The sequence below is a fragment of the Neovison vison genome, chromosome 6, assembly GCF_020171115.1.
Source record: "Neovison vison isolate M4711 chromosome 6, ASM_NN_V1, whole genome shotgun sequence".
Lineage (NCBI taxonomy): Eukaryota > Metazoa > Chordata > Mammalia > Carnivora > Mustelidae > Neogale > Neogale vison.
The window spans coordinates 5,259,257-5,287,240 of NC_058096.1; the positions used below are offsets into that span (position 1 = coordinate 5,259,257).

A 27,984-nucleotide genomic window follows, 5' to 3' on the forward strand; every position below is an offset into this window, starting at 1 on the left:
TGGCAGCAGGGCCTAGCCAAGGGCAGCTAGCAGAGTGAGGGACAGAGAGCAGGCCATCAGGAGGGAGTGAGCTGGCGTCGGTCCTGGCGCCTCCCCCACCTGCGTATTCTAGTTGGTCCATGTTTGTACTTGCAATTTTCTCAGATTGCAAGTATATATGGTTTTCTTTATTGAATATTTATTTAGTTGTGGTTTTTGGATCATCTTTCATAGCACACTGATGATTAAAAGTCCTATTTGGGGCACCTGGGTGGCTCAGTGGGTTAAGCCGCTGCCTTCGGCTCAGGTCGTGATCTCAGGGTCCTGGGATCGAGTCCCGCATCGGGCTCTCTGCTCAGCAGGGAGCCTGCTTCCTCCTCTCTCTCTCTCTCTGTCTGCCTCTCTGCCTACTTGTGATCTCTCTCTGTCAACTAAATAAATAAAATCTTAAAAAAAAATTTAAAAGTCCTATTTGTCATCTGGTTAAAAAAATATATATATAAATGCAGACTCATAGCCCTTATGAAAAAAGCTACTTGATGAGATCCATTTCAATTTCACAGAAAAGCGGGGACTGTTGTCAGGGAGCTTACGAAGGATTCTTGGTAGGATCATAAATCTAGGTAAAATCTGCTACTCCCACGCTGGTGTTCATTTCAGGGGTGTGTGCTAGCTCCTGCCCGACAGCAGGGTAAAGCTAAGCATGCCCCAGTCTACCTAACCAGAACGTCAGAATGAAAGTGTAGACATGTGGCAATAATGGGATTTCTCTTTTTTAAGGAAACATTTGGGCCCACAAAGTATGAGACGGCCCAGACTCTGGGTTGGCACCGCTGTGGTGTTTGAGGCTTGCCTTGAGCTCCCCTGACGCCCTGCAGTGGTGCTGCCTGGTGGGCGAGAACCTCTGTGCTGTGTGCAGACCCACGAAGGGAAGAGTGGTCCACAAAAAGAACACGGGAACGGGGCGAGACCACGCTGTAGTACTTGTAACCCAACAGGGGTGCCTCTTCCCAAGAGCCCACTGAGTCACGCAATAATCAATAGAGGACTATCTTCTACTTTTTCCCCTTCCTCCTGCTCTGTAACGCTTTACACGATGCTGCCTTGTCTCAGTCTCTCCACAGCAGTGCAAACATGTGGAGTATAAACTTGGTAGTATATTATGCCCTATTTTGCTGATATGGAAACTTAAAGAAACTTGTCCAAAATCACATATCAGGACGGAGCTAGAGAGAGCACCCAGCTTGCTACTGCCCTATCCCAGCCCTCTTTCCATGAAACTTCCTCAGATCTGGGAATGGTCAAAAAAGAAATGGGACGTCCCATCAACTGGGTTGGCTTTGAAAGGATTGTCAGTGAAGCCTGAAGTTAGAAGATATATCAACACAGAATCAACAGTTACTTTCTAATTTTATTTTCCCATAGAAAATAATTTGTGGATTTTTTTATTTCTATAGTCAGTGCTTCTGTCTTCCATATCTTCTGCCTGATGCCCTTCTCTCTGCTGCTTCTCTTCACTAGATTATTGAAAGACGATTCTATACTCAGCAGCACTGTTTCTAACCAGCTCCTGAACCCTCATGGTCTCACTTCCACATGTTCTCCTGAAGGCAGATGACCAGTTACCTCCTAATCACCAAATTCTCCTTCCAGATACCGTTTGCTAGGACTCATTGCAAATGTTATTTTTTGAAACCCCTTCCTTCCAAATATCCTGGTGGTATTTCTCTATCACGCCCAAGCCCAAAAGATTAACGGGGAAACACAGAGCCAAGGCTGGATATGTAGGAGTAGCAAAGGACTTTAGGAAAGGTGTCACAAAGCCTAAATCTCAGATTGAGCTGAAATTTGTGGGGAAAAAATGTGACAGGCAACACAAGAGACTGTTTAGCAAGAACAAGACTTGAGACGATGTTCTCATATTAACAGATGGCAGGTAGAAAGAACGACTCAATGTCTGCTTCGCTTTGATATGCACCAAGAGAAGTGCTATTCAAACCATAAAATGTGGAAGAAGAATTATAAAAAAGGAAGAAAAGGACAGAGAGGGAGCAGGAAGGAAGATAGGATAGAAGAGGGGAGAGAGGGAGGGAAAGAAAAAGACAAAAGGAAGGTAGGAAGGAAGGAACTTTAGAAAATAATTAGAGCCTCTGACTCTTTAAATTGACTTATTCTTTCAAAACCTACTATGTTCTAGTCATTATGGGAGCAAAATAGGGGAAATTGCATAAAATAATAGTTTTTATCTCTTGCTAGTAGGAAGGAAGGCATGTTTACAACAAACTATCACAAGAATTCTAAATGATGCGCAACATAATATGGACACCAGTAGATGCTATGATGATACACTGAAGGAGAAGACTCTTTCCCCATAGGAATTACTAGGAAGGATATCATGTGGTACTGGTCCCTAGACCCCAAAGGATGATGACTTAGGATTCTGGACAAATATTTTCCCGACATAATCCCAAAACATTTCTGGATAATCTTTGAACAATCAAATTAAAGGTGTTGGAAACTAGTTATGCTCCAAACCCATTTTCAAAAACAGTAAATTCTAGAAGTTACAGATTGAAATAAAGTAGACTAGGTTATAGAAAGCCTGGTGTGTGAGCAATCAGGAAATTATAGGGAACAGCAGAAGCCCAGACAAAGTCCACTAGCATTGGGATGGGGCTGACTAATTAGGGAGAGCCAGGTTGAAGTCTGGGCAGGCTGAGACCATTTTAGAGGCGGCAGAACTCCAAGGGGGAAAGAGAATGTATTAATGGGAAGACTCCAAATTTGAAGAGTTTTTGAAAGGCTGGAACAAAAGAGATAAAATGTAATAGGGATCATTGTAAAATCTACATAATTTGTAAAAACTCATTTGCAACCCATATAATGAGCACTGCATCCTCACAGGTGTGTGAGAAAGAGAATTTCAAAAAATGACCAGTTTCTGCGCTGGGCCTCATTTAATGAAGGACAATAAAAAAATCACAGGTCTTTCATAGAAGAGAGTCTCAGGAAGAGAATTACCTAGAAATTATGCCACCTGAGAAGGGAAGGAGAAAATTAGAAACTTCAACTTGGAAAAGAGACAGGTGGCTCCCAGCTGTTGGAGATACTCCCATGGCTTGTGAATGGCTCTAGGTGTCCTCATTATGTCCAGGTAGAAATTACATCAAGGGACCTCAGCACAAGAGCACAAAGATGTGTCCCACAATGAAGCGTATCCCCAGGAAAACATGGTGTGCCTAGCAGGGACTGGACTGAGCCTGGAGAGGAAGATAACTCAGCCAATGGAGAGAGGACATGGGAAGAGGAGGCCACCATGTCAAGTGGGAAAGGCTGTGCTGAACATAGTGCAGAAGGGTGCCTGAAGGCCGGAGAACCAAGGCACCAGCTTCACCTGGAGGGGCTTGGGGGGCTTCACAGTGCAAGTCACATCTGAATGTGATGCAGTGACAAAGGAAGCTTTCCAGGAGCCCCATCATGTGGTCTGCAGAGAATGCAAGAGTTAGAACCTCGGGCTGAAGTCTGGACGTGAGGGGCAGCGGGGCTGGAAAGATCATTTGGGACCAGCATGCGATCACGCGGAGGCTCTTGCTCTGGGCTGAGTTCTACTGGCAGGGAGGTCCCTTTGAGAGTTGCAAAGCGCAAGTGTGACACATGAGGGGTGTGTTTCAGGTCCATCCCCCTTCCTGCAGGCGCATGTCACTCAGAGAACTGACACACTGGAGGTGGGGAGGTTTGGGAGGGGGCTGCTGACGTGTCATGAGATTCCAACTGAACAGAGAGAAAAAAGCAAATGTCCCACAGGGATGTGTTGAGGTGACAGATCAATAGACTTGATAGTGAGTCAGACCTGAGAGGGGAGGTGGGCGACAGCATCGACCCCTCACTGGAGTGTTTGGTGTCCCAGCTCATTTGAGTATCTGCCCAAGACATGGTGGCAAGAGGCAAATGTTTACTGCAGGGTTGACTTGAAGAGTCTCGTGCTCTTGCAATTTCATGATTTCATGACTGTCAGTGTTCTTCACGTGCCCCAGACTCTCTTCTCACCCCTAAACAAAAATGTGTCCCAGGTTTTGTCACCTCTTTTCACTGTCCCTACCTGAATATGAAGACCCTGGGCCCCATCTCAGTCCTGACATCTCTAACTCGATTCCAGTTCTGCCTTGAACAGCCTCCCCTCCTGTCCCACCGCCGACACTAACATGGTCGAGTACTGTGGTGGGATTGAAGCCAAGCTCTCCGGCTCCAACCGCGTTGCTGCTTCCATGTCCTTCCAGACTCCTGTGTTGTGGCTTGTGTGACCCTACACCCAGCCCTGCATATCCTCAATCTCGCCATTTCCCTGGACTCCCTACAGCCTCTCCAGTGGTCCCCTCCACACCCAGCAGGTCCCGATTCTTGCAGACACCATCCATCTGCTCAAGTGTCAGATGCTCCCCACCCCCATCCTCACTGCTGCCAATCCTCCCAGCCTCTCACCTTCACCACCAAGTCCCCGTCCCCAGCCCCCATGCCACACACTCTGGATGGATCAGCATTAGTACACAGCACCCACACCCACCCATCACCACCTCTGCCCTCCTTCCACTCCTCCTTTTGGTCCAGACTATGGCCAGTAACACAGAGTCACACCTCCTCATTTCCTTATGCCTTGACCAACCTCAACTCATAACCACGCTTGGAAACTTCTCTCTCCAGTCAAACTGACCTACTCCTTGCTTCCTGAAGGAGCTCGAATTCCAGGATTTTGTGCCAAGGAGCTCTCTTCCCATTGGAATCTATGCTCCCTGGGTCCATGGTCCATTTAAAGTGGGAGCAGTCTTGGATTTTTCCAGATTGACATTGAGTGTCAATGTTCAGGTTGACACGAACTAGATGGCTGTGGCCCTAGTTAAGGATAGTGATGGAAAAATAGTTTGTACCAACAGACATTGGTTATGAATTCCCGCTCACCTACAGCAGATTATGGGATGTATCTGGGTCTCTATTTCCTGGTTTCTGAAGGAGGGCATGGTAATTCCTAGGCAGAGACTGACACATCCAAATTCCTAGTGCATGCTCTGTTTTGACCACAGCCCACCCTGTGTCTACTACTCCCAGAAGATATTTGCACTCAGTCCCCAGTGCCCCTTGTGCTGTTGAACCCCCACCACTGTGAGTGAAATTCTACCGGTGACATTCGAAGGTGAACTCACAGAAGAAGTATATTTCAAATAATGGCATTTTTCTCAGAATTTCAGATGAAATCAGGAGGAGGACATAGTAACCAGACAGAAAGAGAAAGGGGTTTGTTGCAAGATGATAAGCTGAGGGAAGCATGGACCAAAATGGTTCAGGGTGGCTGCAGCTGCGGATCAGCGTAACCACAGTGAAGACGCCTGCTAGTTGTGGATAAAGAGAACTTACAGTTAAAGTAAGCTGGTGTTTGAGAGCTGCTTCTCACCCACGTGTCAGGTGCTGCAATTCCGTAGCACATGGATGTAAAAAAAATCATGGGACAGAAAATGTGCTGACTTCAGGAACAGAAAAAGCATGATGATAACGAGCAAGATGAGGAAACCAGGTCCATTCTGAAGATGCTGGAGATTGACTTACCTTCCAATCACGAGCTGAAGTACAGTGTGTACTCCTTACATTTCCCCCTCTTTTTTAGACTGTTGAGCTAGCCACTGCTTGGCTGTTACATAGAGCTAATTAATCCCACGCTTTTGGCATGATATATATATATTTACTTTGCAAGTGTTAAATCATTCAAGAAGAGAAGAAACTCATATCTGCTTGGTCTTTGCAGAGAAAGACATGAACTAGGAAGTTAAAAGCTGGTTTGCTTTATTTGCTTCACCATATGGGTGGGGTAGAAGGCAGTGTTTCATTTCCCAGACTGAACCCATCTGTGCACAAAACCAGGGCCCCATCATGAGGTTGGAGGGGAGCTGGCATGGCCGACTTGAAGGACAGAGCCTTGCTTCGTGGAGACACCAGCCCATGGGTGGTTATCCCCCTGACTGCCCATGCCCCTCACCCCTCAGTAATCCCATGTTCCTCTAACATGATAATGATTGCACTTAAATGTCAGCCCCCAAAGATGAAAGATGAAATGAAAATTCTCCAGCATTTGCATTTCTCCACTATAGAGCCAGTCACATAGCTGAATGCATTTCCAGGAAGTTCTGTTTATTGAATACTACAGTTAACATCAAGACTTTTTAAAGAGCAATAGGAAAAAAAAAAAAGCAAGAAGAGGGCTTTTATATTCTAAGAAAGGAAACATTCATCTTTTGCCAGGACAAAATGTGTAAAAAGAAAAACAAATTATATTTTAATGGAGATGAGAATTTCAAAGCAATGCCACCAAAAATGTAGAATTTTTTTCTACATAATTTTTAGACAGAATTTCTTTTGTCAGAGTGGTAACCAAATCTTAGTAAACAGTGTCCTCAGAGACAAAAAAATAGAGAAAATTTCTTATTTTGGAATTTGAAATAAACATCTAGACACAAGATATGCCATTTATGTAATTCTTTAATCAACCTTGGGGATTTACATCTCTATAATAATGCTTTCCTAAAGTGATCTATAGTGTCATACAATTTTAATTTTTGATTTTTTGATAACAAAAAGAGTAGAATATGTACTACATAAATAAACTAGCTTGAAAATGTTAATTTTCTGACTACTGAAATTAATTCGGGTAATAGAGAGGGCACGGATTGCATGGGTGTGGTGCAAAAACAATGAATACTATTACGCTGAACAGAAATAAAAAAAAATAAAATGATTTACTAAAAAAATTGGCAAATAAATACACTGTAAAGAGACTTTAGCAGGTGTCTGAGAATTTTTATAGTCCTAAGGATTATGCTATTTTTGAAATATATATTTATGTATATGTATATATGTATATACTTTAAAAATATATATTTCAAGTATATATATATATATCAAAAATATTTTTAAAAATATTAAGTATATTCTCTCAGGGAGAAGAAATCAGGAATCCACTAAACTTCTGGTTCTTTTTTTTTCCCAATTTATTTATTTTCAGAAAAACATTATTCATTATTTTTTCACCACACCCAGTGCTCCATGCAAGCCATGCCCTCTATAATACCCACCACCTGGTACCCCCAACCTCCCACCCCACCGCCACTTCAAACCCCTCAGATTGTTTTTCAGAGTCCATAGTCTCTCATGGTTCACCTCCCCTTCCAATTTACCCAAATTCCCTACTCCTCTCTAACGCCCCTTGTCCTCCATGCTATTTGTAAACTTTTGGTTCTTAGTGGTATATGGATTTGCAGGTACATTTTTATTGAATACTACAGTTTATTGAATACTACATGTTTATTGAATACTACAGTTAACATCAAGACTTTGTGAAGAGCAATAGGAAAAAAATGGCTATTGTCATCTGACTGTAAAATATTTGTCATAATGCCTAAGTGAATGTTAATGAGTTGTTTATCGTGTACTAATATTAACTTTCTCTCCCCAGATGCAAAGAGTTTAGCTGAAATGCTCATGAGGTAAGAACAAAACCTACCATCTCAGATATCATGTTTAAAAGAATAATGTCCAACTTGTTTTAATGATTTTTTAAATAATTGTCTGAAATTGACAGCACTTTTTATTTTTGACACATAAAGTTTATTCTATGTACCAAATATCCATATGAGGCCTAATAGGATGTATAGATACCAAATAATGTACTTTTCCACATGCCATTGGTAGTTTTCTGGTTGACCAGACTCATCCAGTGGAATGTTTCCCATTAAGCTAGGAATAAAAGACACATTATAAGGAAGTAGCTTTGGTTTTGTTTGCACCCAAATATACCACCTTTGAGGTTGAGCCTTCTTCTTTAACAGTTAATCAAATGAAAGGAAAACCAAAAATGGCTTTGGATATTATATACAACTAATGGATCATTAAACACTACACCAAAAACTAACGGTATACTATGTTGGCTAATTGAATTTAAGTTTTTTTTTTTTTAAAAAAGGAAATGCACTGTGCATTGCACTCTTCTAAGGAGATGGGATGATCAAGAAAGTTCCTCCTTGCCCTCAGCTCCCATGGCACCGTGAGCACCCCTACACTAGAGCACTCACCCGCTTCTGCTGCAAGTATCTATTCACTGTCTGGTCTTGGAGGTCACAGCCTGATGTGTCACCCTCCTGTTAGAAATACCAGCACTATACCTGATGAATGAAGGGTGGTAGTTGAATAAATAAGTGAATTTTCACAGCTGTAGAAGACACCCCAGTATTTGCATTTGAACCATTTTTTATATTGTAATGATTAAACCAAAAGTGAAAAAGGGTAATCAAAGTCTGGAAATCAGATAAGAAAAACGTGAGGAACCCTAATGATGCTGCCATTTTAGGATGTTCACTGTAGGAGAAAAAGAGGATGGTTATGGGGTCTCTCCTACTCCCCATCCCACCACAGTTGGATTTAACATCTTTCTGTATTTTTGCGTATAAAATTGGTACTTCTTTATTATTATTCACAATGATATCCCAGCACACATATATCACCAGTATCTTTGAAGACCTAAGGCAGAGGTCAACTGCCGTTGGCCCATAGGTTACATTTTCCACAGACATCTTTTTGGTCATACTGTGGTTTTTTGTTTTGTTTTGTTTTAAAGATTTTATTTACTTGTTTGAGAGAGGTAGTGAGAGAAAGAGAATGTGAGAGGGGAAAGGGTCAGAGGGAGAAGCAGACTCCCCGCCAAGCAGGGAGCCCAATACAGGACTTGATCCTGGGACTCCGGGATCATGATCTTATCCAAAGGCAGTTGTTTAACCAAGTGAGCCACCCAAGCACCCTGGTCATGCTATGTTTTAAAACTACGTGCACTGTATATTGATATGGAGGACTCAGGATTACTCTGAAATATTTGGAGTGAACAATTAAATATAAGTGTCATTTGCTAAGGTTAGGGATTAGGAAGATAGATGCAGTGTAGAGACTTTTTTTTTTTTTTTTTTTTTTTTTTTTTTTTGGACAGGAAAAGGGGAATGTTAATGGGAATGAAAAGGCTCGGACAGGATATGTTGAATTTGGGATGCTTCCCAAGTATCCAGTGAAAGTGTCAGAGAGCTGGTAGCAGGAATCTAGATGTCAGAGGAGAACTCAGAAATGCAAGTGGCCTGTAATATGTATCTTTTACAATGGGTCTTTGACCCATCCTTCTAGATCAAATTTGCATGAGAAGAATATGAAAATCTATATAAAATGACTTGAGTTGCTCTAATGCAAGTCTGTACTTGTTTGCTAAGCAAGTATTGGGACATTTTTTTGTGGTCACATGGGAGGCATCCAAACACACATGCACCTGGTGCAGAGCAAATCTGACAAAACACATGAAAAACAAACAAACAAAAAAGGCCAGTCATTCAATTTATAGTAGCTTATTTACCAAACAAAATAAACTTTCTAATGTAGACTTAAAAATATGAACTCATCGATAACATTTAGAAATCAAGAGATTTCTTTTCTCTTTCTTTTCTTTTATGATTATGTTCAATTAGCTAACATATTAGAAACACATTAGTTTCTGATGTAGTGTTCAGTGACTCATTAATTGTGTATAGCACCCAGTGCTCATCACATCACTTGCCCTCCTAAGAGATTTCATATAAAATTGTGGTTTTCTGACTTCTGTTGAAAATATTCTGGCCATACTAGGCACAGCGTAGAGATTAAGGCTGTCCGAAGGTCATCAAGTGACCCCTGTAGACTGGGCATGACTTCTGCTCTGTGTAACAGGTCACCATCCCTGTCTCTACCCCAGTCCACTTCACTGGTTTGTACCACTGCCTATGTCCGGCAGCCCTCCCAGGCCTCTCTTCAACCGGAGATCATGTCTCTGCCCAAAGCCCATGACACTGGAATCTGTGGTTTCTGACATGTTCAACATCTGTTTGGTTAGGATGAGTCAGTATTAGCTTCTCTGATGTCCTAGAATGCATCCCTCCCACTTCTTATTAGACCCAAGGAAGACATCAAAAAGCATCTTCTTCATTAATAGGTCAATCACTGTGGTTGAAAGACCACCTGCTGAACAAAACAGGAATTAATAGTGGTATTTGAGGTTAACAGTTGCCAACATGAAATTAGGACCATTCAAGCTAATAATTACTTCCACTTAAGGAGGTTGAGGTGGTTTTCCCCCAGAGGGTACAGTGATTAAAAAGGGAGAGAATCTCCAAGCTTCTCAAATAGGTAGATTTTTATGGGATTAATTTCGAAGTAAACACAATGCTTTTCATCATGAAGGGTCAGTTCAATCTGAGTTTGGCAAGTTGGTGGGGCCAAGCCTCAAAAGACCCTGTGACCTACCTGGAGATCGAAGGGCCAACCATATTTTGAATGCGGTCCAGAAAGTCGAGGCAAGTCACATCTCTTGCTGTAGAGAAGGCTACAGAAGTGCTGTCTCTCATCTTCACCGCTGCTTGCGTGGGAAATGGAGAACTCGGCAGGCTGGTGCAGTGAGAACAGAGAGCCACAAGCCTGCGTCGTAGACCTCATGTTGCCACGGGCTGGTTCTGGGATCTTGGGCCAGTCGTTTTCCCCCTGTGTGCTCTACTTTCCACATCGAAAGCTAACAATTTGCAATTGTTCCTAGCTTTACCATTCTGGGATCTTGGTGAAGATAACATATTCTCCAACCATGTTCCACAAAAAGTATATCTGCATACTTTAGTGGGAGTAGCTGTCCGAGGGCCAGGAAGGCAGATGCTACTGTGGGACAAACACAGATGAGCTGGTGCCAGGGTATCCCCCACACAGTGTCGTCCCCCATCTCCTGTCACGGGGCTTCGTGCTTCTGCATATGCCTCTGTTTCACCCAAGCAAATCACCCCCCACAGAGGAAGAAGAGAGACTTTACCCACCAGGCCTAAGATAGAAAGGACTTTCTTTCTTTCATGATGACGTGAATGTAATTTAAAGCAAAATACCAGCCTTCTAAGAGGTAAGACTAGGGTGCTTTGAGGTATTAGCCAATACGTGGTTAACATCCAAAGACCAGTATTATAAAGAGCTGAAAGTGGAAAAGCGTGGAGAAGGGTTCAAACTGTGAATGTAAATGAGTTTAGCCTTTTGGATGTTCCTATTTTAAGACACAGAGTTTAAAAAAAAATTGAACTATTATAATGAGTTCCTGATAGCCCTACAGTTAGTTGTTCTAAACTTATGGAATGTTTCATATCATATTTGGGAAGGTGGGTGATGTGCAGACTTTTTCATTAGTTTTTTTTTTTCCTCACAAAGCTTAAGAAAATATTAAGACTTTAAAGAGTTTTAAAAACTGCAAGTAATTTATTGGCTAAGCTCGGAAATACCGTACTCGGTGAACGAGGGTCAGCTCTCTGTCATTTTAATCAAACAACCAGAGGGCAAATGGATAGTGGAAGATTATATTTCAATAATAACTAACGTACTTGGCATGATCCCGTATCATAAAAAGATGCGATTTTGTTCCTACAGTGAAAACATCCAGAATCTTTTCACAAATGAGTTTTCCTCAAATAGGTTTTTTTGTTTGTTTGTTTGTTTTGTGTATGTGTGTGGTTTTTTTGTTTGTTTGTTTGTTTTGGGTGGGAGAGAAGTTTTGCTGCTGTTTTAATGACCAATTATTGTAATTTTAGAGATTCAGCCTTCCTAGAACCATAGATTATAGACTATGGCAGCCACATTAAGAAAGCTGAGACCTAATAACCCATTAAATGAGAAGAATATTACTGCCTCTCGGACTTGTCACTCACTCCTACTGTACCCCCCAAATAACAGGATTTATTCAACACACTTATTGAGCACCTATTCCAACCACATACTGCTCTAAGTCGCAGGGATATATAGGGGCAGAACAGAAGGGGCTACCCCTTGAAGAGCTCCTATCCCAGCAGAAGAGACAGATCACAAATGAGATAAGTCCATGAAACATATGCTCAAGAGTTTTCAGCGCTGAGGAAACAAAATGCAACAGAGGGTGGGGAGGGGCAGCATCAGCAGTGCCCAGAGCTGGACCAGCCTGGCTCCATTGAGAAGACAGCACCTGCACCAAGCCCTGAAGCCAGGGAGGGAGGAGCCACATGGCCACTACCTCAAAGCAAGAGGGACAATAGTGCGAAGGGAGAGAGGAAGAATTAGCTTCTGAAGCTCAAGGTTTGTTGGGCCATGTTTATGCCTTTTGTTACAGGACTTGACAGCATGCATTCCTTCGAGGAGTAGGAAAAACTTACTTCCAGCTTTGATTGTCTTTGTCTATGAAGTTCAATCATATTCTAAGTCCTCGTGCCCACCGCAGTGGGGCACAGTGGCTATTTAGCATGCTTCCTGTGTGGGTCTGACAGTGATCCCCTTATTGTTAAGTACAGTCTGCACTTGGGTTCATAGTGTTTAATAGAGCAGCCGTGGACTGCCTCATAATTATTCATGATGAGCAGAAGGAACTAGCTCACATTTCTATTTTTGGTGCAAGGACAAGCTCAAGTCCCTAGTGGAGTTTCTAAACAGACCTTTCAGATACTCACAGAGGAGCAGTTCCCCATCTGTTTTTGTGGAAATAGAGCTTGTCTAAATGGCAGCCCCCAAGTCACCAAAATGTTCTTCATTTCACACAAGTATTAGAAACTATGCTGTAAAACACACACACACACACACACACAGTGAAAGCGCAGTTAAGTAAATAATTTCAAAAAGCATATAGACCATGTGAGAAATTCAGGCCAAACATTTGAATTTGGGCTCTGCATAATTAGCATGCACTAGCTACGTAACCCAGTTACTCTTCTGCAGAGCAAGAAATCTGGTTCAAGATCAAGTCCTAAGTAGGAATGACGCACCTTTCGGAAGATGTCGTTTCTGTAGGTTCTTTTGTTTATACTCAAATGAGGGAAAGGCCATTACAAAATATTCAGAATATCACCCCAGTCTTCAACATGCAAATGTCTACAGGGGTTCTTGTGTGAACTTGACCTTCAGATTATTAACATTCCTTCAGCTACAGGCTTCAAAGGTAGGTGAGTCGTCGTCAATAAGAAAGGATCCAGGCCTCCTGGCGAACGTTTAGTTGAGAAGAAAAACATTTCAGACGTAGTATGGATACCCTGTTATTGTTTTCTACTAAAAGTAACTAATGAAGAGGTAAATCATCGAGTGAAGTAGAAATTTTTCTCAAAGTCGATTTTGGATTTATGGATGCCATATTTTATCGCATCAATGAATTATTTTGAATGATCGTTGGTCCTTAGAAGTTGTTTGAATATACAGGTGACATAATGCAGGCATTACAGGTGCTGACCCCTGCATACAGTTGAAAATCCACACATAACTCTCGATTTCCCCAAAACTTAACTGCTCGTAGCCTACTGTTGACCAGAAGCCTGACCCATAACATAAATACTCAGTTAACACATGTTTTGCATACTCTACGTATTATATACTGCATTCTTACAATAAAATAAGCTAGAAAAAAATGTTAATAGGAAAACCATAAGGAAGAGAAAATATTACAGTACCAGCCTGTGTTTATGGAGAAAAATCCACATGTACGTGGGCCCCTCCAGTTCACACCTGTGCTCTTCAAGTGTCAGCTCTACATTATTTTGAAATCTTCTCAATCCTTACAACTCTGTAAAGACTGCACAATCCCTCCTGGGATGCAGATTTCTAATTAAAGCCTTTGTTGACTTTTTTTGTGTGTTTTTGTGAAACGTGCAGATTATTTTTTTTTTCCTGTAGGCTTTGACTGAATCTGATTGTCCCATGCCATTTTACCACCTATTTTCATTTACTTCTAGAAGACAGCTCACTCTGAGAGTCATTTTCTGGTACACACATTCTTATAGTAGTTGGGTATTGTTTTTAATTCTAAAATGTGATATGAGTTAGGATAAACTAGTGTCAGGGAAGTTAACACGGTTTAAGATTTGTCACTGGAACAAAAATAAAGTGACACCAGATGTAAATACAAATCCATTAGTAGAAACCCCACCCAACCAGCAGCCAGCACACATGCTTTCTCCCTTGCCACCACTGGAACATCTCCTGTCTGACAAATGGAAGTGTTGCTGGTTTAAAAATCACCTTTTTTTTTTTCTTGTTTGTTTTACTTAGCATTATATGAGAAGGGGGAAATTCCAAAAGTTCTATCAAAATGGAACCAATTTCTATTGACAGTTTTCATTCTTTGAATCTTGCAACTGACTGTTGAAGGTTCATATTATAAATATCATTTGAAAGAAGGAAAGAATCCTTTCCTCCTTTTCCTTCCTTGCTTTTTTCCCCCTCCCCTTCCCACAAGGTATTCAAATAATGTGATACTAGACCTAGTTGATATATAAGCACCTGCCACATCATGTAAGTCTGAACTGCGTTTGTTCATAAACCCCCTCTATTTTATCCCCAGTAAGAATACCCGGACTTCGGACACCTTGAGCAAGCAACAGCAGACCTTGAGGATGCACATTGACATACCCAGGGCTCAGCTTTTGATTGAAGAGAGAGACACAATGGAGACCATCGGTAAGGGGCCTTGTTCATGGCTTCACACAATGCGTCTGCTACAGCCATGTCCTCTCAGCCCAAACCCCTGGAGTTATGGGAACATCTTGAGAGCTACATGAGCAAAGTAGAAGGAAGATGATTGTTATTGAGGATAATAATAAATACCAGCCAATGTGGAGGGGAAATTAACTCACACGTGGCTCAGAGGTCACCTGAAACAGGAGTTCTCCAAACTTGATCCATGTTGGGTCTTTCCTGGAGGCACTATTGGTGATCCTCCAAAGAACAAACACCTATAATTAAATAAACCTAAAATCAAATAAACCTAAAAGGACCACACACTAAAGCCCCCTCTGGAAATCCACTCAGTGCCTTCTTCAGCTCCAATAAGGCCTTCATTAAAGAAAACATGTAAATTCTACTTAGCATTTAACATACAAGTGCCTTTGCACAAGCCACCTCTTCATCATCTTCCAACACCCTGCAGACACCCTGGAATGGGTTCCTTGGCAGTACTTTGGGAAACACCCAGATCTGTGTTTCACTTGGAGGATTTCCATGTCTGGCTCTCCCAGAACCCCCCTGTCCTGACTCCTTCCAGCCGTCCCATTCAAAATCTGCCATTCCCTATTGCCTTCTGCCACAGATGTATTCAAGCCAGAATCAGAGACTTCATATTCCATTGCAATAATGATCAGAAGAACAGCTAACGTTTGCTGAGGGCTCTCTAATGTCATCTATTTTATAAGCACTTTATGTGCATCATTTCATTTAACCCACCCAATCAATGTAGGAAAAAGATGCTACTTTGTAATTGGGACGTTGAGAGATTATGCAGAACGAGGCAGGACACCCACCCAGCGGCCAGCTTAGCCTCCTGGACTGTCACCACCCGATTCTGTATCAATAAGCTACTTCCCAGAAGCCCTCACCTTAGAAATATCACTCCGCTTTCCAGTATCCATGGAAACAGACTCTGAGACAGGTTGCCCAATCTGGCCCTTTTGAAACTTCACTCTGTGTTTGTTCTGGAAGGTGTTTGCTGGCACTTGGTCCCAGTGCAGCCCTATCCTGTGGTTTGGCTCAAACTACCCCACTCCTGGCACCTATGCTAGAAGCCTCCTGCCAGGAAAACAGTAGTAAATGGCCAGATTGGCAGAACATCTCCATCGCTTTTTGCCCCCTTCCTGCATGATTATGTTTTAATAGAACAGCAGAGACATCTCAGCTTAAAGGTTCCTGAATCCTAAGGCCTGAGCTGCTCTTGCTGGCTTTAAGTTTGGCCCAGGCATAAGAGCTCTTAAAGAAGGTTGGTCAAGCCCTGTATGGCCCTCAGTCAACCAAATTCAGTTGAATACTACCCGTGTCATCTGAGTGCTCACTACTCATCCTAAATATACAAGATTTTATTCGCAAAAAAAAAAAAAAAAAAAAAAAAGATTTTATTCGCTAGCTCACATCAAGACAAAGCACCATGCTTTGTTCCTGACCATCTTTATCTTTCAGGAGTATGGCTGGAATCTCTCTTATTGAACTCAATAGTTTGGGCATGAAAACCAAAATTTCCTTTGAAACATCAGTTCAAAAATCAAAATATAATTCCTTTGACCTTATAATATTGTTACAACATTTGGTAAATCTTCCTCATCAGACTTGTTAACCCTTGTCCCACGGTGGTTAAAATAGGTAGTCATTGCTAGCCCAATAGCAGAGAAAGGTCTGCCTGCCCATCATTCTGTCCATAGTCACTTCCCTTCACCTGAAATGTGTCCTATTATTTACAGGATCATTGATCACCAAGAATCGTTGACCTCCTGGTGATGCTTGACAGTTGGTCGATGGCATTTTCTAATTATCGGGAAGTAGAAATGTGATGCTTTAAAACACTCTGGGCTCTGACTACAAGAATCCTAGGGGAGTGCCATTAATTTCTAGCCAGAAGGGAAGGTTAGCCTCACCCACTGACAGGCACCCAAAGTTTCCCATTAAGGGTTTATAGCCTAGTGCCACAGATAATCAGGGGTGCTCTCTGCAGGGCTACGTGTCGGCAACCAGAGCACATCAGTATTATTAGTGAAAAACAAATGTAGATGTTGGGCTTCTGCTGTCAGGTCCAGTTGTCAGAACCTGTTTCTGGAGAAAGGCCACCCAGTGTGGGGACCAGGGGAAGGCTGCAGCGTGACCCCCTGCGCCGAGCCGTGGCTCCTACTGCGGCACCCCACGCTAGGATGCCAGCAGACACCTTGGCAGTCTCTCCTCTGTCTTCCTGCCAAAAAATTTTATTCTGACTTCAAGAGGCTTTCCTCCCCTGCCAGAGCCTGAGTAATTGGATTTTGTAAGGTTCATTCTGTTCAGGGCCTTTTTTGGGCACAGAAGTCTAACTGTGTTGTTTATGACTTTCACATCACCATTCCTGTGTCAAGCCATGCCGCAGCGTGGTCCCAGCTGACTGATAAGCTCCTATGAACAACATCCTGGGCTACGGTGCTTAAAAATGTATGAATATATCCACATATCCTAACGGAAGTGTCCCTTGGAGTAAAAGTGGTCTTAAGGAAGTGTGGAAACTATCACAACAAAGTAATGAAAATCTTGAGACAACCAAATAATGACACACAGCTCAACCAACTGCTTCCTTTCCATGCACTAAAATGCTCCCGATCCATCTGAACCCAGTCTCCTGCTTCCCTAACCTTAGGAAGCCAACTGGGCTTGGAAACCTGACAAGTGAGTCACTTCGAGAAGTTAATTAAAGGACATTCCAGAGTAATTAAAGCTCAGAAGAGGTGAGAAGGAAGAGAACATACCTCAGACTCTCTCAAATGGAGGAATCAATAAACTCGGAAGAAGAGCCCTTCCCTCCCCCTCCACTCCCCCAACCCCATACCCTGGCCGGCATGAGAGCCCCTCGAGTGTAGACAGCTGTGGTGGGGTTTTTCTAAGCCTGCAGACAGAGCTGACTTGCAGTGGAGCCCCATCATGGGGTGGTGCCGGCTTCTCTGCGGACAGCTCCATCTGAGGCTTTGCCAAACACAGAATTCCCGAACTCTGTTAAAACAGTCAGCAGCAACGAGAAGCCTCCCCAAATCAGTGTTCCCTTCCTGAGGAGGCCCTCTGAGATGCATCTCTGTCACGTCCATGCTCAGATAACCCCTACAGATAACCTCCTTTCAGTATTCTGCAGCGGTTCTAACACAGCACTTGCATTTTAACTTGTTTTTGCTGTTTTAGCCGAGGTCGTAACTGTTGCTGTAATGAGCGATAACACAAGGACCTGGGGAGGGAAGGCGAGGGAGACGTGGAAAGGGGGTAAACGTGTCTGTCTTCCTGTGTCCCTGCCATTCTGCAGACGATCGCTCCACGGTCCTGTTAACGGATGCTGACTTTGGGGAGGCAGCGAAGCAGAAGTCCCTGACGGTGACACACACGGTACATTACCAGTCAGTGTCGCAAGCCACGGGGCCCCTGGTGGACGTTTCAGATGCGCGGCCAGGAACGAGTAAGTGGTCAGATGGCGCAGTCCGTGTGTGTGTGCTGGCAATGCCGACAAGGTATCGACGCTCTGTCCCCGTCCGACAGAGTGGGGCTCACTGGCCCCGTGTCTCAGAAATAAATACCTGTGATAGTAGCTTTCACTGGGACAGTGCGTTTTTACTGTCCGATCTGAGCTGGTATCCAAATTGTGTCAGTTGAACCCAGTAACCCTTGGTAGTGATTTACTATGAAAGTGCTAGAAATTCCAGGTCAAGGTAATTTTTTTTTTTTTAATTTGGATGACACTAGAAAACAGGAAGGTAATTAACATTAGTGAGTATGTACTCTGTGCCAGGATTAGGATTAAAAGTTTATGTCCTAGGTTGGGAGAAGGGGGGTAGGGTTATGGACATTGGGGAGGGTATGTGCTTTTGGGTAAATTGGAAGGGGAGATGAACCATGAGAGACTATGGACTCTGAAAAACAATCTGAGGGGTGTGCAGTGGCGGGGGGGTGGGAGGTTGGGGTACCAGGTGGTGGGTATTATAGAGGGCACAGCTTGCATGGAGCACTGGGTGTGGTGAAAAAATAATGAATACTGTTTTTCTGAAAATAAATAAATTGGAAAAAAAAAATAAATAAAAAAATAAAAAATAAAAAATAAAATAAAATAAAAAAAAAAAAAAAAAATGGATCCTCAGAGAAGTTAGGTAAACAGCCCAAAGTTGTATACACAATGCAGAATGGAGCCAAGATTGAGCTGGGGGTCTGTCCTTGGACCTTATGCTTTCCTCCTGCACATGCTTTTTGAGAAAGATTGTAGTCTTGGCTAATCCGGGGATTATGTTTGACTTTAGTTATTAATATCTGCATCCATAATATATGGGAATTAATAACTGCAATGAAATTAAATCTCTTAATATGTATCCAGATCTTATTAATTAGACATTCTTACTCCTTCATAATTGAAATTATTTCTAAATCTCTTTAAAGACTGAGAAATTGATGTCCCAATTATTATCTTTTTGAAAGCTTTGATGTCTAGCTTTTAAATCTCTAATTGCTCTGCAAAAAGTTACATTCTCAGAGTGTTATAATTAGAAAAATAAATATTACGATGTTAAAAACCGCTTTTCATAAGTTCCGACTCGAAAGGCATTTGTGAAATTCATCAAGCACCATGAAGGAAACCAGTTGGTTTCTAATAACATCATAATTTGAAAATGGTTTGAAGTGTTACTGAAATTCATTTGAAAAACTTTCCTCAAGAACATGCTAAAGATATCTTTTATTTCCTCTTTTGTCTAACCTCTCCCCCTTCTTTCCCTAATGACATTCGCACACACTGAAGACCGGAACAGCCATGAGAGAGATTTAACTTTGCAAGGGAGTAGGAGCGAGAGCCTTGCCCTTAGGAACTGCTTCATGGTCCTTGGCATTCTCTCCAGCTACTGGCTTCCCTATCATCATTTGCCTGGTCCAGGGTCTGGACATTTCAGGAGGCTGCCCAGATGGGTTTCTGAGTCACTGACTGCTGTGCAGTGGGGGAAAGACTACAGACCCCGGGGGACTAAAATGGATGAATTCATGACCTCAGAGGTTCATGGCCAGGCAGCATGGAAGCTGATGGAGACATTAACAGCAAAATAGGAAAGAGGCAGAGGAAATAGGGCAGGTGCCCACATAGTGGTTCCCAGACTCTTAAATGCATCAGGATCACCCAGGATGTCTGTTCAAAACCGCATTCCAGGGCTCCATCCCCAGAGGTTCTGACCCACTGGGCCCAGGAGTCTGCACTGTAAAGGACATTCTGGGAGATTCTGATGCTGATTGTCCAGAGCCCTCTAGAGAAATACTTCCCCAAGTGTTAGACCTGTGTGTGTCCCTGGCCTTTAATGCCATGGGACAGGACCTCTCAAGCTTGCCACAGCACTTGATTTCTTTCTCCCGGGAAAAACGAGGAAGCGTTCCCACCTCCCCTTCAATGTGGGACTGGCAGAACCAACAGAGGCCAGCCGTGATAGAGGAGAGGGAACTTATACCAAAGCACTGGGAACCTCCCAGCTGCATGATCACACCCCCACCTGACTAATGGACATATTGACTCGTGGACATTTAAAATATCAGCAGAGAAGTGAATATCGGTCCTAAGCAGAATCTAGAACCAGCAAGAGACAAGTGGAAGGCTGGAGGCTGATGGGCAGGATGTCCACGTCTCTCAGCCCTGTAACCCCAGAAGCATAGCTGGGGAGCTGCAAGGATGCGTACATTCAGACCCAGAATTACTTACTAAGATTTTACTTGACATATGGCCCAGTGATGGGGACACGTCCTGAGACCCAAAGAGACATTCACTTCATCTTAGCGCAGGAGTCAGACGCAAACAACGAACACCATCATTTTTCATTTACCTGAGAGAACTAGGGAAAAACAGGATAAGAGGAAGAGACAGAGAGATAGTGAGTTGGGGGTGTGTGTGGGAGAGGATGGGAGAGGCGGCTTTGAACACGAGTCTGGGGAGCCTGCCATTGAGGAGAAAATCTGAGTCATGGCCGGGAGGCAGCCTGCCAGGCAGAGGGAATGGGAGGGAAAAGCTCCTAAGGCCTGTTGGGACAGAGGCGTCCAGGAATGCAGTGAGCCACAGGGGAGGTGGGAGGGGAGGCACCAGCGAGAGAGCTGGCCTGGTCGCCAGGCCTCCTGGGCCAACCTCGGGAGTTTGTTTGTCATACTGGGGGAGCTGGGAGGCTCTGCACAGGCCTCAGCCTGATGACCCCGTCACCTTGAAGCAACCACAGCTTCCAGAACGCTGCTTCCTTCCTTTGGGATGAACTTCATCCCGCAGTCTTTACAAACATTGGGCCGAGCTCCTCAAACGCATGCCTTAGTCTCTAATCCAAAGCAACCAACCAACCAACCAACATCAGAGCTATTCCTTTCATAACGTCTGCACAACATTCTCTATCAATAAACAATCTTCGGGATCAGTTTTTCCTTAAATATTCCTCCCAGAACCACATGAGGAGGGACAAAGAAATCGCATTTTTCATTTAGAAGTGGAAACATTGGGGGGTCCGCCCCCACCCCCTCAGATGACCCCCAGCCCTCCACTTGCGCCCTGTGCCCCCGAGTCTGTCATGGTGCCCATGTGCGGACGCCTGTCCTCTCGGTCCCGTGTGGTTAGTTCTCCACACCACAGCTGAGCGCATGTGCAGAGAAGGATCTAGAGTCTGCTTCCTCAGCGGCAGGCGGCATTATTACTCTGTTCTAATGATGCTAGGATGGTGTTGTCAAGGTCAGCCTCTCTAGTTTAAAGAAGAGCATCTACGATATGTTGTTTGCACACTATCATGACTTCATCATAGAAGTTATGTTTCTAGGCACTTATTTTTTTTTTAGTTTTCCCAACTTGCAATAAAGATTCATTATTAGGTTGGGAGAAATCCCAACAATGGGCTACGTAACTCTTCAATGAGAGGAAATAGAGAACTTGGCTGTGTCTGCAGCTCTGTCTGTGTCCCTGTCTGGCCTTGTGGGTTAGGTTACAGGACAAAGAGGGGTGTCTGTGTCTGTGTCCCCTGCCCCCAGCTCCAGCTTCAGGGTCTGACACACAGTAGGCACTCAGTAAACAGACTTAAATATCATCCCACTGTCAAGTTCTGAAATCAGAGTAAAAGGGATGGAAAAGAAAGGATGTTTAACCTTTTAGACAGTACACAGGCAGTCCACTTGGCCTCTCTGTTCTCCATTTCGTAAGACATCTGATAGGCTGGAGGTCTGGGGCCAGCTGATTGGAGGCTGCAGGTATGTACGCAGGGTCTCCCAGCACAGTCCATGGAGACGACCAATGAGATCATCACAGGAGGACTTGAATCAACTCTCTTGGGCACAAATTGTGCAAAGGTATAAAGACATAAGAAGTGAAATGTGTTAGACTTGACCTGGGGTTTGGGGTCATATTTACATGGAAGTCATCCCTTTGTCCTCACCCACCCATCTGGACCAAGAGCATGTACAAGCACCCTTGATGCAAAGAGGGCTAGATTGGGAATGACTAGGAAGCACGCCTGTCCTTGACAGCTCTACCCTTCAGCTGAAGCATGGGAACTCTCCAGCATCTGGTCTTGACTTTTTTTTAAGATTTTATTTATTTATTAGAGAGAAAGAGAAAGATCATGAGCAGGGGGAGCAGGAGAGGGAGAAGCAGTCTTCCCACTGAACCCCAGCGGGGGCTGGGGGGTTTGATCCCAGGACTCTGGGATCATGACATGAGCCAAAGGCTGACACTTCACCCGTAAGCTGCCCAGGTGCCCCTTGTTCTGATTCTTTAATGAGTGTATTTTTTCTACCAAACCCTCTCTAAACAGAGTTTCTAACCTTCCTGATCCATGCACCAAATCTCCTCCCACCCTCTTCCCAATAAGCAGAATGTGCTCCAACCCTTTCCAAGTGTTTGTCACCCAGGAATCAGGCCAGGCCCCAAGATCTAGTGAGCTCCTCCCTCCATGTGTCGCATCAGTCCTATGGGTAGGTGAGGTGATAAGTCTGCTCTCCGAGATGAGGGAAGTGGGCACATCTGAGAAGCTCACCGCCAGCGAGTAGTGAAACTGGGTCAAAGGCAGGCAACCTAACTCAGCCGCCCTGTGTCTCAGTGGGGCGGGTGCTTCTTAGGGGACATCTGGGGACTAAGCAGATTTGCATATAGCAGTAGGGAGAGGTCCCGGCGTGCATCGACTCTTTTTTCACTGAGTCTTTGAAAACCAATGCACACTCTATCACCCAGAACTGTACTCAACACCATACTACAGGAAAATACCTGATATAGGCCAGGAAATCCAGTATATAATGAGCCTTTGGTAAATATTTGTTCCTTATGTGATGGGAATGCTCAGGCCCCTCGGCATCATCACCACGTGCAGCGGAGGCCACAGCCCCTACAAGATAGGCCAGCAAATGCCAGAGAATAAAAGCAGATTAATACCCAGATCACAGTACACATGACATGTTTTATAACCCTATTAGCCACAAAATCCTCTCTTATCCCAAATTCAGGATGATTAAAATAATTTGATTCACTGGGCAGAAAAACTTAATGTAGGTTCAGACCCAGTCTTGAAAGGCCAAGAGTTATTTGTATCATTTATCTTCTAATTTGTTGGCTGTTGAGCAAGCATGATGGCTCATCACTAAGTTGCATTCATATCAGGATGGTAGGGAGCCAAATAAAATGCTTTCCATGCAGGGGCAGTAAATGTCAACATTTCCTTAGTAGATTACCTGGTAGGGCCTACAAAGGAGACTACCAAGTAGATGCCAAGTCGGATTTTTACTTTAGCTGCTATCTTAGGAGCTACCATACCAAAGAGTTCAGCTCAGGTACAAAACAGCTCCCAAAACCTGATTATTAAAAAAAAAGAAAAAAGAAAAAGAAAAAATAAAGTGTGTCAACCACCTCAATATTCTACCTACTGAGATAATTTTGCCTCTAGGATGGTTGCTTAGAGCAGAACAGAATTGCAGCCTCTGATTTAGGGAAAGTAATATCATGACCTATATTTCCAGCATTATCAGGCCACTGATAAAACTGTCCTCATCTAGAAAAAAAGGATAATGAACAAAATTAACTTGAAAAGAGTTCCGGCTTTGAATAGAGGTTGGCATGTATAGCGTGACCATGGAATTTTCCACACAGGGTGATCTCAGTGAGAAAGGGGCTACCGTCTGCCCCACTATGGGTGGGCAGGTCAGTGGGAGGAAACACAGGAGGGAGTTTGGGGGTTTGAGAAAACAGCGTCCTTGAGGTGGGAAGATCAAACGGATCCCACCCACCCCACCACCCAAGCATCCGTGACAGGAGTAAATCTGATCCATGACTGTAGCTGCAAGAAACTTAAAGAACAAAAATGAGAACCTTCAAAAAAATTTTTTAAAAAATGAGAATCCTCAAGTCTTATGTAAGGGATAGGGTAATTTTTTGGAAAAGTTTCATTAGCATTTAAATAACAAGCTCCATTTCTTGAAGCTCTCCTTGGGAAGTCCATCGTACCTGGAAGATACTTAGCCTCCTACCCAGGAGAATATTTTTCTATCTCTTTGAGGACCTCTCTCTCAGCATTTCAGTGGAGAAGCACAATTATCATTCATGCCTTGCTGTCCAGAGAGCCTGGCACTCGAGCCTAACACATTTACATTCTAATCAAGGCAAAAAAATATATACCTTCCAATAAATTCTTCTGTGGAATTTTGCAAGGAAGGGATGAAACCTGTCTTAAAATCAATGCCCCAAAGAATATGCACTGAGATGAAGCATTTTGATGACCCAGGAAATCTTAAAATATATTGATTTGGCTGCCATCTTAATGCTTCTCTCCAGCACTGTAGAATGATGGATTAGATTCAAAGTCCAATGACTAGAATTCACAAAGAGGAAAATCCTACATTTAAAAGAAAAGTCCTTTTACCCCTTCTAAGTGTCTGCCTCCCATGATACAAACTGGCATTACAAAGGAGGCAGTGTCACAGGAACACTGTATTAGACACTTAGATGTCCAGGGTGGGGATATTTGCGTTCAAGTGGTAGGCAATCTCTGAGCCAACCCATGCCGACCTGGGCTCCCTATTTACTACTTAATAGCTGTGTCATTTCTCTCTGCCTCCACTCTCTCACCCATAAACTGATCTTGGGCTCTGTGGGTTCATCCAGGGGACTCTGTGTACTGGATATTATTGTAGGCTCTGTGAATGGACCTGAGAATGAACACCCTTACCCCTGCCCCAGAGAGACCTCTAGGTCCACGAAGGCATATTAGTAAGTCACTGTCCCAATGCTAAAGGTTTTCCATCTCAGTGTTGATCTTTTGGTCCTGCTCCATTAGGGCTGACTAGTCAATATTGACTGTGGTCTTGAGAGATGGCCAGGCCATCTTGAAACATAACTGCATAAGATTCCTTTTTGAGAAGCAGAGAATTCAGTGGTGGAAACTGTTCCATCTAGGACCTTATGTGGCCTTCAGGCTGGAGTCCAAGAAAAAAAATCACTGCAAGTAACGGAACCTTTCCTTTATTCCACAAAATTCCAGAAAAGACAGACACTTTGTTGTGTTGTGGTCCACTCTAGTGTCCAGCCAAAGACCTGAACTAAGAACTCTGCCCAGTGCATTGGCCTGCTGTCTTTGGCTCCAGCTTAAGAGAAAATGAAACCCATCAGACATCTGCCTCTATGTATGTAAATCTCTGTGTTTTTGAGGGTGGCAGTTACAAAATCCAGATACCGATTAACTGTGTGTGCTCTGCATTGAACATCCCATGTCTTGGACAAAGTTCAGACAATTCTCTTAAAAAGATGTTACCATATGCAAAGGACTAAGGGGAAGGTGTCATTCTTCTCATCTGGGAATTTGCAATTTAGTTGATGAGTAAAATAATCCTGCTCAAGGCAATGAGTAAATGCAAAACCACGATAAAACTATATTATTTCCTAGAGCTGCTGTAACAACATACCACAAACCAGGGTGGCTTAAAAGAACAGAAATTTATTGTCTCACTGTTCTGGGGCCCAGAAATCCAAGTGCAAGATGTCAGCAGAGTTATGCTCTTTCTGAAACCTGTAGAGAAGGGTCTTTCCTCACTTCTGCCTAGTTTCTGGTGATCACTGTGGACAACCTTTGACATTCCTTGGCTTACAACCCCAGCACCTCAATCTCTGCCTCCCTTGTTCCATGGTTGTCTTCCCTCTGAGTGTCTGTCTCCTGTTCTTAGAAGGATACTAGTTCTGTTAGATTGAAGGCCACCCTACTCCAGTCTGACTTTATCATAACTAATGACATCTTCTGTGACCCTATTTCCAAATAAGGTCACATTCTGAGGTCCTAGGGATTAGGATGTGGACATATCTTTTAAGGAGACATGATTCAACCCATAACAATCCCTTCAGGTATGAGAACTATAAAAAAGAGGCCATGTTGGAGCATATTTGGCCAAACATGGAAGATGGTGGTTATTCTCTAGAAGTTTGGGTGATGTGTGTTGAGCCAGAAAAACATTAAGGACTGAGAGGAAGGTTTGAGTCCATAACTCCTGAGTCCAGATCTAATGTTCTCTCTCCAGCAGGACTTTTTAGAATGTCTAAATTTCACATTAATGTCTCAGTCCATAAGAGAAAGGAAATGGATTCTCTCGACAGGGGCAGTCAGTGAAGACTTCCTGAAGGCAAGAGTCCTGCAGGGGTTTCTTAGAGCTGGCTGGAGAGAACCACGCTCAACACTTTGTTCATGACTGAGCATACTCCTAGACACTAAGAAATACGTTATTCTTGGCTCTTCGCAGATCCCACCACCAGGAGGAATGCAAAGGCAGGACCCACAGCAAGAAACCGGTATGCCAGCCAGTGGACCCTCAACAGACCTCACCCCACCATTTCAGCACACACCCTTACCACAGACTGGAGGCTGCCGACGCCCAGGGCTGCGGGATCAATGGACAAGGAGAGTGACAGCTACAGTGTCAGCCCCTCACAAGACACAGGTAGGAGTCTGCACACCTCCTCTGCAACCCTGCGGATGAGCATGGCCCACAGATGGGCTTCAGAAGCTCCTACTTATGCTCCTTCAAGGTCACTTTCAAATTGTTAGGCCGCTTATGTAACAGGTACCAGTACAACCAGGCAGCACTGATGATGCCAAAGGCCCGGTGATTTCTGTAAAGCAAACTCCAAAGGCATCTGTTTTGCAGGTGTCCTGAATCTCAGGACAGTTCCTACCCCACTGAGAGACACAGACACTTTAAAATTTTCACCCACACTATTGCAATAATTCCCGATTATATTCTGAGGGCACACATGACCCACTACCATCTCTGGGTTTAAGAGGCTTCACTTGAAATTTCATGGCAAGGTCATAGCACCCTCTATAGGGAACATAGGCTGATCCTCTTGACAATTAAACAGGGGCTGATTATAAGGTAAGTCATCCAGTCTGTGCCATCAACCACCAAGATTTCACTTCAGAGAGAAGACAGGGCCTAAGAATAGCACCGGCTTGTCCCACCCCCCCCACCTTAACTTTTGAAAAGAAATTATATCTAAACCTAATAGCTGTAGGAAATTTGCATACTCATTTTCTTTTGTTCTGGCTGATATACTTTAAAAATAGTGTTCCAAAGGTGGAGTGTTACCCTGTACATTTATTTTTATGGCTGTTATTTCTCTCAGAAGAGTCTCAGAGTTCTACAGAGGTGATACAAAACTTTTTAGTGTGTAAAATAGAGATTCCTCTGACCAAGACACTCCTCCTTTGGTCCTGATGGCTCTCTGGGCCCCATAAAGGGTGGCGGTCACAAGGATGAGTCTGAGGGACCAGGGGCAATTCTTCCTACCTGCCAGTTTTGTGAAGCGTCACGGGCTTCATTTCCAACCACCATCACGTCCTCCTTGACAGTCTGGGGCTGGAGGAGCCTAACAGCAGAGCTCAAATCATTCACGTCAATTAAAGTCTCTGTGGGACAGGCTGATTCACAAGTCAGAGCAGGGGTGGACACTGCCGTCCGTGTACACCATGTTCCCAATTATTTTAATGAAATGCAGAATTTTTAAAAGATTATTTATTTATTTATTTGACAGAGAGAGAGAGAGAGAGTGAGAGAGCACAAGCAGGGGCAGAGGGAGAGCAAGAAACGGACTCCCTGCTGAACAGGGAACCTGATGTGGGACTCGATCCCAGGACCCTGAGATCATGACCTGAGCCGAAGGCAGGCACCTCACTGACAGAGCCACTCAGACGCCCTGAAACACAGAACTTTTTAAGTGTTGCTGGCTGACGACAGTGTCCCAGGCTGGGAAAATTTCGCTGAAACCAAGTTCCATGAGCTCAATTTACCAAGGCACACAGGGCAGGCCCCATAGTGACAAAGGCAGTTCTCAGCCAAAGACCCCCCCCCCAGGACCCCAGCCAGGTGGTACAAGAATCTGGCAAAAGCAGCCACAAGCTAGAGACGACCGTCCAGTGGGTGTGCCCATAA

General features: G+C 43.7%; 1 protein-coding gene across 1 annotated transcript in view; it reads left to right on the forward strand.

Annotated features, from left to right (window-relative positions):
• Window positions 1-27,984, forward strand: part of DSCAM (DS cell adhesion molecule) — a 315,819-nt gene that overhangs the window by 271,560 nt on the left and 16,275 nt on the right. The window contains exons 25-28 of the mRNA XM_044250904.1: window positions 7,475-7,505; window positions 14,402-14,517; window positions 17,849-17,998; window positions 26,296-26,493. Of these exons, the coding sequence (XP_044106839.1) occupies window positions 7,475-7,505; window positions 14,402-14,517; window positions 17,849-17,998; window positions 26,296-26,493 (495 nt within the window). The remainder of the gene's footprint in view (window positions 1-7,474; window positions 7,506-14,401; window positions 14,518-17,848; window positions 17,999-26,295; window positions 26,494-27,984) is intronic.